Genomic DNA, 14,072 nt, shown 5'->3' with positions numbered 1-14,072 from the left:
AATGTCACCCTTTGGATTTGAGGCCTCAACTTGACCTACAAGACTTACCTCAGGGAAATTCCAGAGTCCTAGCGTCAAGGGGACCCGAGATAGGAGGTAAAGTCTGACTACGACAAGTGAGGTCCTTTGCGTCTCCGTGCTGCAGTGACCACCATCCGAAACAGCTAACCTGCATCGAGTCCTGTCCTGAGAGGGGTTCTGCATCAGGTTTTTCTACATTCTTCAGCCGAGGGTCCTTGCACCAGCGACACCAACCGGAGATCAGCGTGAACCTACAAACCGTGCGAATCAAGGACTGAGGCTGACAGCGGGAAAAGCAACATTCAACCTTCCTCCATTCACCTGTGGAATCATAGTACGGGGGGTAAGTTACAGAGTTTCTTACCTGACCCCTAAATTCTGTTTAAATGTTTTCCTAACTTTTTATAAAACTTTTGCTATACTTTGGCTTTTTTTTTATTGTTGCGTGTTTAGCTTACAAAAAACCTTACACAACATGTAGATAAAAAAATCATATAAAATACATAACCCTTAAGATCAATAATACATCAAAAATTAGCCTGTCATATTAAGTTCATCACAGAATATAAAAAACGATGAGCAAATCTTGAATCACGCTCACTGAATTCATTAAAAGTAAAGCTCCAACATCCATTAATAGCATTAAATGGCCAAGTTCATTTTTTTCCAGTTCTTTGGTTACACCTTGCAGAAACGCATTCAATGCCACAATTACGGAACTATTTAGCCCCCACATGCATCCACTCCAAAAAAGGTCCACTGACAGCTTTGAATCTTTATCAAAGCTATCTTTGAAAATCAAGACACGCGTAGGCTCAAAGTATGGGCAAATGAGCACTAAGTGCTTCAGTGTCTCTTGGGAGTTGTTATCTCCACGAAAACGACACAGACAATCAAGCGGACTGGTCCCCGGCGCATCTTTATTACCCCAGTGCCATGTCCTCACGAGAGTCGGTACCTGTTTGAGCCTAAAGTGCATATACTTGTTCTTCCCTTATCACACGGAAACCTCTGAAGGTAAAGGGGCAAGCATTCCCGAGCGTGGCCAAAATTGGAATATTCTTTACAGGTGGAATAAGAATTAACACAGTTCCCCGTTTCCACCCAATCTGCCCTAAAGAGAAATCTCTTCACTATTCCTGGACTTTGCACCAGAACTTTTATAGTTAAGCCAAGGGAAAGTAGGATTAACTTAATTTTGGCACAAAACTTTCCCATGGATAAAACTGATTCAGATCCCACAATCTCGCCTAGTATTTCATATAGAGTGTTTTTCGGAGGGTTGCTTATTTTCCTAAACAAGGAGAGTTGTTTCCAAAGTTACCTAGTTTTGAGTGATATAAGACAGAGCTCATGACAGATAACTGCATTGGGCACTGTCATAGATAAACCCAGTATCTCTTTCCACAACTTTCCCTGAATGCTGTAAAGAATAGGACTCATATCATGGGTGCATATGTCCAGGCCGCAAAGTAAAATGGGCTCACATTTGGCAAGATAGTTCCGCCTCATCAGAATCAGAGAAAATCTGCAAACCTTCACTCTCAAGAATTTAATTTGGGATTTAAGTTTGCAGGGCTTCTCGTCGATGCTCTGTTTCCATAATTTAACACTAACCCTATTTGTGAGATTGTACCCCAAATGTGTAATGGCCTGGACCTGGTCCACTGATTCGTCACCCATGATCCACTTATAAGTCTGAATCTTTCTTCTTTTAGAAAAGAACAATATCCGAGATTTCGATGCGTTACGCAAGAGATTGTTAGCAACTGCGTAAAGGTAAAAAAGATACATTTTTCTCCTACGGCCACAAGGGATATGGTCCAAAAGAATAAAGTTTGCAAAAGCCATCCAGTCAACCACCATCCTCCCCAACCTGGCCGTTGCGATGGATGGTCCCTGCCACACTCCTTCCACATCGCACACTTACAGGTTGAAGAGAATTGGCGCCAGTGAGCAGCCCTGCTTGACCCCCACATGAGTAGCAATTTCCTGGGACAGAGTACCCTCCTTAGTCAAACGAACCCTAATAGTTGTGTTCGTATGGAGTAAAGCAAGGAGCTGAACAATCTTACATGGGACCTTGATAGCTAGCATCTTGGGCCACAGTCTCGATCTTATTACTCCATCAAATGCATTTGAGAGGTCCAATGATGCTATAAACACATCTCTTATATTGGACTGATGTACCGAATCTCTCAAATGTGCCAAAACCGTTGCATTCAAGTTGGTTCCCAGCTCTTCCCTGAAGCCGACTATACTTTGGCTTTGCATTGCTTGATCGTGCAAGCCTTCCGAAAGTTGGGGGCACTTTTATTAGTTAGAATACACTGTCCTCTAACCCTTGGAACTGTTCACTGGACGCCAGAGGCCCGACCTTCATTTTTTCCTGCATCACAAACTGTGTCTGAACTTTCCTGAACTTTTGGGCATAAGGCCCCAGACAACTTAGGGAAGGACTTTTGAAGTTAGGGGTACTTCTCTGTGGACCTGTAGTACATACAACTAAACTGCACTTTCTTTTACAGGAGTTTGATTTGTGTTATGCCCTACACTACTGGCTGTATATACGTAATCTATTATTAGTGGTGTGTGATACTTCTACCTAGTAGTCATTGTCATAGTGATATTTGGCTATAAATAAATAATAACTGTATTTGTATGCATACTGTCTGTGATTCCGATTGTGTGTACTCATTGTGGACCCTTTACAAGCTTACCACCACTTGAGACTTAGCCAGGACCTCTCGTCATTGCTACCTTGAACTGGTTTGGCTACTGCTCCCAGAGTTGTCCCTGTCACAAAATAGGTTGGCCTTCTATACATTTGCCACCAGGCCAGGGTATAGCAAATCAGTCCTAACATGTTCTGCATGACTTTTGCAGAGACATCAAGACTAGACGGCTAAAAAACATCAGCCGTCATGAATGAAGCACTCCTCACCAAGCTGAAACGAATGTGATATCCAAATTCTCTGACTGTACAATTGTGTAGCCAGCATGCCATAACCATGCATGGCATGTATTTACAGTTTAACATGGCACTAGGCTGACTAGAGTAAACTATTATTATATTTTGGATCAGAGGTGCAGGCGATTAAAAAGCCACCTCTGTCTGTTGGAACTTTGTGTTCCAGCATCTGCCATGAATGCACATGTGACATGTGACATTTGAACCTTCCTTGCTGCTGGTGCATGGAAGTTACTTCTTGAGATGTTAGGAGCAAATATGCTATGATTTTGGCACGGAGCTTCATGAAAGGAGGGTCTGATTATCTGTCCTTTCTTTTTTAAACAGATTAACTGCATTATTTTATTACAAACCTTCACAAAGCTAAAGCTTCCACACCTTTGTAGATGGAATTTCATCACATTAGGAACGACCAAATCGAGAGGGCGTTTTTTTTTTGCTGCTCTTTATGACTTATTTTATGCTTATCCTAATTTACGTTTGTGTGTTTGAATTTTTCACGTATAGTGTTGTTCTCTATGCAGCTGTATATTTTATGTGTGATTCAAATCTCTTATAGGTGGGCATACTTCTGAAATCCTGAGGCTACTTAGCTGCTTGTCTCACGCATACTCTCCTACACATTATGTGGTTGCTGAGTCAGATACGATGAGTGAAGACAAAATATGCAGATTTGAGAAGGCACGAGCTAAGGAATGCTGCAAATCCTCTGTAAGTATCTGCCCTTGAACTATTCTTTGGAAGTGATGTATAGGACATGTCTGGGCCACAAATGTGGTTTTGTTCCATACTGAGATATTTGCTAAGAATGTAGTGCAGTCTGATGTGAACATGTGTTTTATGTTTCTGCCATGCCATTGTTTTCCTTGTATTAGATTGAGGTTCATTGACTCATAAAAGCAGCTGCACAGTTTGAACAAAAAACATATTAAAATGTTAGTTTATTGCACCTCAGTTTGTCTGTACGACATATATTGTAACAGCAAAAATATACCAGAAGAACAAGAAAAAATGAAAAATGTTCAACTGACGCTATATTTGCAGGGATGGAAGTTGGGATACAACAGACCCCTTTGTAAGTGTGGGATCTAAATTTGGGGTCAGAGAAAGATCATCCGAGCAGTGAGCCACAGCCACTCTGAATGTATTTTACAATTACTTGTTACACGTTAGACTTGTTACCTGTTACAGGCTTGGCATGTACCCATCATCGGTTTGTTTACTGAGCCCATGGGAACAAAGGCAGAAACGAGAAACACAAAAAGTCAACTAAGATTATTACACCAATTGTCTAGCCAAATATACCACGATCACGCAAAATCTTAGGGTAGTATTACAATATGCGTATTGGGCAGTCTGCATACATTGCCAATTGAAGCAACTCATTGTAAAAGGTCGGGAAGAATTCGACATGCCCTCGAAGGACCGCTTATGTAAAAAGCGAAAGAATACGGAACAGGTGAGTTGAAATGCATTATACGACTGTTGCATCTACGTCCTCTGCCAGCCAACTTGATCCTGTGCTTTCTTAAAGCATTTCTCTTAAGTTTGAGATAAAAGAAAATGTTGGACAGTGGGCATGGGACACCCACCATTATTTATTAAAGTGACTATCCCTATTTCAAACGAGATCTGACATATAAAACCTATCTACAAAAATGAGTTCTAAAATAAATAGGAACTCTACTGCACACCGTACACAAGTAGTTTATACTTTGGGCCATACTCTATAATTTTGAATACCGGATTACTGATAATCTCACTTTTTACAATATTTAACCATATCGCAAAACAATGAGACTCTATGCGTTTTGTGAATCCAATCCCTTCTTCGGGAGCCGTTTCTTGAATCTGTCCATGATCTAAGGATAATCAATGAGAACGTTGGTACATACATTCGATAATTTAGAATGCATACTTATCAAGGATATTCAGTTAGGAGAGTATACAATTCAATATTGCATTATATTCAATAGAAATCCCTAGCAATCAAGCCCAATGCCATCAATCTGGGAAAAGGAAACTATGGCTACCCTGCGCAATTAATGGAGACTTCTCCAAGACATTGGTAGTTAGTGTCGATCTGGGAAATAGAATAGCCAATTCTTTCTAAAATAGTTCATTCTAAGAAGGGCAAGAGTGATCTGAAATGAATAGATACATGTTTAATGACTAAGATAGAGTGCACAATATATTACTATAGGAATACATAATTTCTAAAGAATTATATATATTTACCTCAAAATTTAACATTTCTGTATGTTTCATATGAGTACCCTCTGAAAATGAATCGAGGAATAATAGAGTTCAAAGTATTCTAGTGCTTGTGACTAATATTAATTCTGAAGGGTCACATTAAATAGAATGTAGAGGTAGAAAATGTTACCGGCCTCAGTAACTGTGGCAGAACTGGCTCCAAATCCGCCATGGCAGTAGTTCAGCTAGCGTTCCATGCTATGACCACTAGATGTATTTGAAATATTGCGTGAAAAGTGCACGACTACATCATGTCACCAGCGTCATGGATGTGAAAACAGCACAGCTTCACACTCTTTGTGTTTCATAAACCTATGTATGAAATTCGATGGTCACAAATAGTCTAAATCCTCTGACCGGAAGCATGGTTTCATCCACCAAAATGACTGGAAAAAATTGGGATATGTTTTATGGGCAAGTGAAGGGATCAAGCTGATATTTTGTCCGCTTGCTACCCAAAATAAAATGAATCGATGAAACATGGACATTTGTGGATTATAAGCATTACATTAATCCCCTACACAATATCTAGCTTAATACACCATCCTAGAGTTGGTGTTACATACAAAGGAAATTCAGGCATTTTGATTTTGCAACACAACTTTACTTAAGTCTCATTTCCATGTGGACTTGAAGCAAAGAGCCCTAGCCATGTGGCTTTGTTTGTTTATTAATTTGTAATGCGCACTGGACCCTTAGTTAACTGAAACTACTTGTAGTGGTTTTTGCGATGTCCGCACAGCGGTTTAAGAAAGTCTTTGTAGGTAGGCTGTTACACCTGCGTAGTTCCTTTTTCATTCCTTGTGGTGACTCCATACCATTTCCAACAATGTTTCATATCCTAGTCACAGCCTTGATGCTCTTTAAAGGCCACACTATGGTTATGGTGTGAATGTTAAAACGTGATATTTTAAATACATTCACCAAATCTAATTTGATCTCTTGGTAATGTGCGTCATGAAGTGCAAAGAAAGATCTGCTTGGAATGATCAGTAAGCCATACAATCCCAACTCGGGAATAGGTGCAGTAATACTGAAGGTAGTAGGCAGGTGATTTACATAAGCGCTCTTCTCATGTATTTTTCATCAGAAGTTTAAGCTATAAGGGACCCTCCACCAGATGAATCTTCTCCACCGCGCTGCTGAAACATAAGGACACATGAACACTCCTTGCACTCAACACATGACAGTCACACAGATACACCACATCTTGCTCCAACGACTTCTGGATCATCCGACCGTGACCCACCAGTATATTGCAGCAGGAAATGTAAAATGTTGTGGCATGAATGCAAATTTTAGCACCGCAAAATTGTATTTATTGCAGTATTTTTGGAGCACTCTTTTTGACTGGAGGGTGTGAGATCGTCACATTGCAGGAAAGTGGCTGTGTGCAAGGCAAACCTTGACATTTCCAGCCGCAATAGCCTGGAGAGTCGTAGTGCAGTCACGTTCCCTCAAAGACACCCTGCATGCCATATGCACAAGCCACACACCGCACTCTTCTGTGTGACAAAACAAAGACTCGGGACACAGGGATGTCATAATGCCCCGTACATTTAAGAGGAAATGCAATCACTCACAGTGATGAGAAAAAAGAAATTCCCACTCCACCCAACAAATAACAGTACTTTTTCACATCTGCCCCACAACAACTAACAGGAGGACTTTTCAAATCTCTCTGATGGTAGAGAGCAATCAATACGTGTGGCAAAGGTATTCCTGAAGTGCAGAAGGTTAGTGAGTTAGTGGGAGTTAGCGTGACGCACCAGTAAAAGATGAGCAGAGAGAGTCGACTCTTGCTCCCCGACCCCCCCAAAAAGGCAATGTTAAGAATATTGCACCTGTGATGAAGTGTGTTCATGGGAATGCCTGAATGCCATGGGAACCCCCCTCCATGGGCGTCATTTTAGGGGGGTTTGCCCCCCCCCTCCCAACTTTCATGGCACACCATTTTGTCCCCATTCATTTGGCTGGGGCACCTTTTCTTCAGATGTCATGTCCCCCCAACATTTTCAGCAAAGTTACTCCACTGCCCCCCTCCACCTCTGGTTTAACAATTGTGCAAGCTATTTCAATGTTAATCTCGCTTGAATGGTAGTTTTTGCCATTTAGTAGTATTCCTTACAGAGAGGCCTGCCTTATGTCATACTTATGGATGTAATGTGTACGATTGTTGGCACGGTGCCAAAGGCCCCACCTTTCCCCACAGCACAGGCTACTGCTACACCAAGTACATTGGACCGAATTTTGTGCCAAAAATGTGAAACCGTTCCGGAAAAAACGTGGATGCCCGATTGTTTGTTGTCCCCGCCTGAAGTTTGAGGGGAACATTTTGAAAAGCCTGCAATTGAACACAACTATTGTCAGGCAGCCTGGCATAAGGGTTACAGTAGGATATAAAAAATACCACGCCATCTTGAAACGTTGAATTTGGGAGTGTTAAAATTGAGTTAGAAATTCAAATAGCAAATTAACGTAAATTGTGCATTAGCAACGTTCATAGGTTTGGGTTTATAAATGTAGTTGTGTTACAATTCAACTCATTACTCTCTGGAGAATCCCCACATGCAAACTCGCCGGCAAGAACAACACAACAAGGCCTACCTTGTCTTTGTTCAGAAATGTAGAATAGATAGATCTACCTGGAACCCGCTTCCGACACCTTCCAACTCGGGTATCGAAAGGAGACTCCCAGGAAACCCTCGTGGGAAAGAAAACCCGATGGCTGATAGAGAGCGCTGGTGTAGAGCTGGTTTCAGACTCTCAAAGATCTTGTGGGATGATGTCTTCTAACGGTAGGTATGTGGTTCGTCTATGAAGTATCAGGCTCAGGAAAAACTGGGAATAAACATATAGAAGTTAGCGAAGGTGATAGTATCAGATTTCTTGCGAGTGTTGGATGAGTGTAGTAATACCTGGTTGAGAGCCACTGGGAGTGAGTGGTAGGAACTGGGTGTCGGCAGAGGATTTCCAATCGCTGTTTGTATGTGTGTGTGCTTTTAGAGATGGATTCCAAGCGGGGTTCCGAGAATGAGCGGGAAGACGAGCTGAAAATCTGGGTTTGGGAGGAATAAGAAAAGAGAAATTTAGAGGGGGAGAGGCCTGATCTATAAGTCTGGTTACCGGGTACAAAACGGAAAGAAGCTTACAAGCGTGGAGGTTGAGACACACCGCTCTCGGTGGCCGAATGGAGTCGGTAACGCAAGCGTGGATGATAGAGGAGGCGGGGCTTCCCCGCTCGAAAATGAAAGGAGATAAATCAAGGGTTAGTAGACACAAAGGTTCTTAGGAAATAGTAACGTAAGGTTTCTAACGGCAACTCACAGAGCGAAGCCTCTGATAGCAGTAGCAACGCGTTGTTGTCCAGGAGACGTGGATTCTTGTAGCGTTTCCGGGATGGGAGGCGGAGCTTCGCTTCCGTCTCCCGTCCTGACAACTAGACCATTGACTCCGAGTACAGGCGCCATGTTGGATGAACCAAGCCGCAACTTTGGTTGAAGCCGCCAGCGGTTCCATAACAAACCACGTCGGAGACCCATCGTAACAAGTTGTCCCAAATTTATTTTGAACAAAGTTTGCCCTAGCCTGCAAGAGAATGCTATTTCTCGTACATGTACCCACCCACCTGTGCCAATTCTTGTGCTTGCTACTGTAGCTTTTAACGCTGTTACGAAAAACAGTTGTTACTCCCTTCTGACAGGACCCGTTTTGGCAACTTTTATAGATACAAGTTTGTTTCGCCAAAACAGATTTTTTTTTACATGTGGTTCACATGCTGTAAACAGCCGTTTGAAGCATATGTATTAACTGAACCCTATGCTCTTTGTAGATTTATAGGGGCAGGAGAATATTTTTCGCGGCTCTGGCCTGTTGGGCGGAGTTTGTGTCTCGACAGGACATAGCAACAAAATAACAATGCATGCATTGCTCGTGGATTTACCGCAAAGGCGTCTGTGTATGGCTGCTCTGGCTCAAGCTCCACATCCCTCCCAGGGGATGTCGTGCCTGAGATCAGTGACTGCCTCTGCTCTGCGTGATATATTGTTGAGCGAGCGGCTCATGCAGAAGGCTGTGGAACTCCACGAGCAGTGCAGCCGCAGCAAGGCACTTGGAGAAACATATAGCTGTACTTCATCATAGTGGGGATGCAATAGGCATGCACGTCTCGAAAATGAATGCAGGATTGGAATAAGGTTTGTTAAACGTAACACTGGACGGGTGTATGTGTGCAGTACAGGTAAATCCCCCTAAACACACAACTGTCTGCAGTGTGCTGGGGGAATTCTTTTTTGACAAAGATACACAGCTTTGAGTATGCGATGTAACAACACCCCTTTCCCCCCCGCCCCACATTGCCCACAAAACTAAGACGAGAGAGGAAGGTCTTCTATGTGCTATGCCTGAACCTGTACCACAACACAGCGCAGTACGCTTCCAGTCTGCCTGCAGCAATACAAAACGCTGCAATCTTGAATTTTGCAAATACTAAATGCTGAAAAATAAAGCACAATTGTCAAATCTGTTTCGTGTCCTATTCACATACATGTGTTGCTACCTGGGGCGCTGGGGGCACTTTGCAGAGAATGGGGTGAACACACGCATTGTGATGTGAAACTAGCCTGTGGTGAATGCACGTTATTCTTAAATAGCGTGGGCAACCCCGTGTAGGTGTGACATATCTGCCACTTGTATTCTCTAGTAAGAGGGAAAATATTCCTTTCTGGAGTAGAAGTACTCCCAACAAATAACAAGAAACGGCTCACCGGCGCAAGTCCGAAGAAGTTGTTCCGTTCAGTGTTTCCCAACAGTGCAGCTCCAAAGGAACGAGCTGCAACATAATGCATTACTGACCGATCTGAAGAGAAACTAGTGTCACACATGCGTATTTCAATTCGCATGAATTACTGGGATCACACTAATATGGATTACTAGCAAAATGCCTTAAACGCGGCAGGTTTAGTAAACATGTATGTACGTTTATTTTCCTGCTAACCTTTCGGAATGCTTTCGTGCAGATTAAATTCACTTTGCTTTCCACTAGATGGCAACCTACATTAAGATACGCCTATCCACTGACTTGCTAGTTCTATGAACCCGTGCGGATGCTTGTCGGCATCTTTGCATCTGAAAACTCCACAGCATACTGTCATGCCTGTTGTATTTTACAATCTCGCCTTCTTTATTTTCCGACATGTGCCTTCTCTAGCCTTTTCTCAAAAAATATGTTTGCTGCATTACTCATAGAATGTTCTGGTTTAATGAGGTTTTATCGTAATACAGACGCGACGGTGCATCCAATTTTGTGCGACAGTGCTCTTCATCTCACTTTTAGGCATTCCTAAATTTGAAATTCGTTTAAAGCAGAGGTCTTCAAACTGTGTGGCTGCCCCACACGCCTGGGGGGGCCCAAAGCATGACGGAAGGGCGGGGGCGGGGAATGGGAAGCGGGTGGGTGCGCTGTTCCGAAAGGGAGTTCGGTGACTGCTTCCAATAGAAAATATGAGCAGATATGACATCTAGGGAGACCCAGCAACACTAAATTATTTATACTTCATGGGGGGGGGGGGGGAAGGGGGAGCGCAACAGCAATTTTACTGAATGGGCTTCAGCATAAACAGGTTTGAATTCCACTGGTTTAGTGTTTTATTCCCTCCTGTCATCAGGGTCAACAGCCAACTTCCAAGAAATTTGAGGAAAAAGGTACAAAAACATGTAAATAATAACATCCACAAGGAAAAGTTAAACAAAAGTTCTTAATAAAAAGGGGTGTACCGAATAGTAGTTGGACATATATTAGCCGCAGTCGAATATTTGCCTTTTTTAATTAATAAAGTTATGTATGCAAGGAAAAACACTTTCTCAATTAAAAACATACTTAGTATGTATATCTATTCTTTATTGCATTTCTCTTCTTTGTTGTCTACACAAGATGTTTGTGCAAAGCATGAAAGGAATACATTATCAGAAAATAAACAGTTCAATAATGGCCCAGTTTGTATTTGTGTGCATTCATAGGTGCCGCTTGTTGAGCAGGACCCAAGTAACTAAGACTAGCCCAAATGTATCATATACATGTATGCAATCACTGTGAGGGGAGACTGAAATGTGTATACTCCTACTTTCTAATGTTCCTTTTTGTTTATGCCCATCTTCAGCCTTCTGGCTCCAGCAAGGCACAGAAACACAAAATGGGTGATTACATCAGCTAGCAAGCACCCTGCTGACTGCTGAAGTGATGCTGAATACAAACCTTTGGGTTGCTAAAGCTATGCTTTTTACCTGTGATACTGAAAGGAGATGAGACATTTGAAAAAATATCTTTTCCTTAATAGATCATATTTGTCTTTGTTTTTCAGGTATGGTAAGACACCAGACAAACATATGTAGGGTAGTGCAGTGCAGTGCTAAGTGTGGTGCTGTCTTGCTGCTCTGAACCGCGGCATCTTTACACCCGCTATTCCCGCTGCTTTTCTAGTTTCCACAAGGATTGTAGAATCGAAGTCACGGACCATCGAGCGCTGTGATTGGACTGTTTGGAAACGGTACGAGCGAACTTACCCAATCAGCCAGAGTTCTGCTGGCTTCGCCTGTGGCTTTCGCCTGTTTGTTGTTGGGAAAGGCGTTTCAATAGCCCTTTTCTTGAGGTCTGGTCCCGCCTCCCTTCACAGCATCCTACTTCAGCAGCGGGCCCGCGCACTGGCGCGCGAGCTGTGGTGAAGTGCTGTGCTAAGTATGGTGCTGTCTCGCTGTGTAGCGAACTAGCGCACAGCCACAGCCTTTTATTGGTAAATCCTTTTTTATTTATTATTTTTCTTGCTATTTTTTTATTATTATCTACTTCCTCTGCCGCCTTCATTTTAGATAGGCTTATATTTTTTTAGTTTTTTCTTTGCACCATTGTGAAACGCAATTCTGTGTATTCCTCAAGGTTTGCCATCTCAATAGTGCTGAACATAATGGTGTCTTCTAAATACACCTTGAAGACCAGAATACCGTTTACAGTCCCGAGCCAACCCACTGTTGTAACCCGTCCACCCTTAAAGCAGTCGGTTTTATCCTTTGTCACTCCCACCGCCCCGAAAGCACAAGACCAAGTCCCGTTGTCATCCTCCGATCATTCGTTGATAAGCAACGTTGTGTCCACGGGCAGCACACCTTTTTCAACTATTGTGCTCCCGTCGACATCGACAGATACCGGAGCTGAGACTCCTTTAACCACCAGTGTCGAGGAGCCCTTGCAGGCCACGGCACCGCTGAGTGTCCAGCCGGCACCAAACACGTTCCCTCTTTCTGCCCCCCCGCCCCTCAACCAGTTCAGAACTTCTCTGTCCTCCTGTTGAAAACGTCTTGCCCAAAGGTAGCACCAGTGAGGTAACGGATACCACCCTGGAATCTGCATGTTTAACAGGAGACATACAAGTGACATCTCATCTCGAACCAATTACGCAGGTACTCTGTGCCCCCACGCCGAAAGTCTCTATCGATGCAAATGCAAAAGACACTAATAAAATTCCGGTGTCAGCAACTGAACCTTCCCAGTGTACTGTAATCGCCCAAATTAATTTACGTCAAGCGTACGAACAATTGCAAATAATGGGCGAAGTCGGCGAGGACACCATGGAATCTATGAATTTTATCTCATAATTCATCTTGCCCTAACTCAGACGTTTTGTACATATGTTCGAACACTAGTGATCTAATCCAACTACAAGAAGATCACCCACATAATGACACAATAATACCTGCAAATTTTGTTTCCTCTCCTCACCTGAGCCACCTCAATCCTGTACCTTCCTCAGTGCTAGAGAAATCACACAACCAAACCAACAATGAGTCATTATCCTTCATTGCGCCAACTCCACGGCGCACACATTTTCAAGAAGATGATCAGATATCAGAATTCTTCATACATAAACCCCAAGATAAACGCTTCTCCTTTCCTGAGGCCCCGGCACTTAACAATACACCGAGTGCTTAATATTGGTATTGATAGAAGCCATGGGCACAATGAACACTGCACTACTCACCATTGCAAAATTGTTTGAGTTGCTAGATCATAAAGTTTCTGAGCAAACCAAACTCATCGATCAATTTCTTGTTAAAACGTCTATTGGTGTGCCCATGGCTTCTATCAATACCAATATAAAGCACGTGGTAATTCCTACACCCGGTGAGTCGAATATTGTCAAAACTCCTATTGGCGTGCCCATGGCATCTATCGGTACCAATGTAAAGCAACTGGTAATTCCCACACCCGGTGAGCCGATGAATGTGTTGCCTAATAACATGGCATCGCATCTTCCACCTACCGAAACCCCATTCCTAGTGCACAACTCATCTGATAATCGAGGCTCAATTCAACCCCACCAAGCCTACGACACAGTCCAACCATCGATTGACTCTGACTTGGTATTGATTCCCAAAGTGACCACAGAATGCTCACCAAATATCTTCGAGCTATTCACGCAATCTGCGTCCACAGCATCAAATAAACTGACAGGCTCTCAACGATCAAGGAAAGACTGGAAACGAATGAAAAAGGCCAGTCAAAAAAGAACCCATTGCCCTAGGTCCAAAGACAATGTTTGCAAATACGTCAAAATTCCAACCCGACTAGTGACGCCCATAGTCGTTCCTTCTTCAGTTGATCCTGCTGAAGAGCTTCTTGCCATAGTCGAACACAAACCCCTTGATGACCTAGTGGCTCTCGCAAAACAGGCCGCCTTAGCGAATACCGCCCCCCCTATCCATGTTTCCAACCAAAGGTATAACCACTTTGACTGCTGTGTCAAAGACATGTGCTCCAGCAAACACCACAACA

The 14,072-nt window shown here is 43.0% G+C and overlaps 1 protein-coding gene across 2 annotated transcripts in view; it reads left to right on the top strand.

Moving 5' to 3' along the window:
* ALG14 (ALG14 UDP-N-acetylglucosaminyltransferase subunit) overlaps positions 1 to 14,072 on the top strand; it is a 607,683-nt gene that overhangs the window by 69,077 nt on the left and 524,534 nt on the right. For both annotated transcript variants that reach the window (XM_069641273.1, XM_069641274.1), the window contains exon 2: positions 3,552 to 3,703. In XM_069641273.1, the coding sequence (XP_069497374.1) occupies positions 3,552 to 3,703 (152 nt within the window). The remainder of the gene's footprint in view (positions 1 to 3,551; positions 3,704 to 14,072) is intronic.

This window comes from Ambystoma mexicanum, chromosome 1q (assembly GCF_040938575.1).
Source record: "Ambystoma mexicanum isolate Mex_15411 chromosome 1q, UKY_AmexF1_1, whole genome shotgun sequence".
Taxonomy (NCBI): Eukaryota; Metazoa; Chordata; class Amphibia; order Caudata; family Ambystomatidae; genus Ambystoma; species Ambystoma mexicanum.
This window is presented reverse-complemented; position numbering and strand designations above follow the sequence as displayed.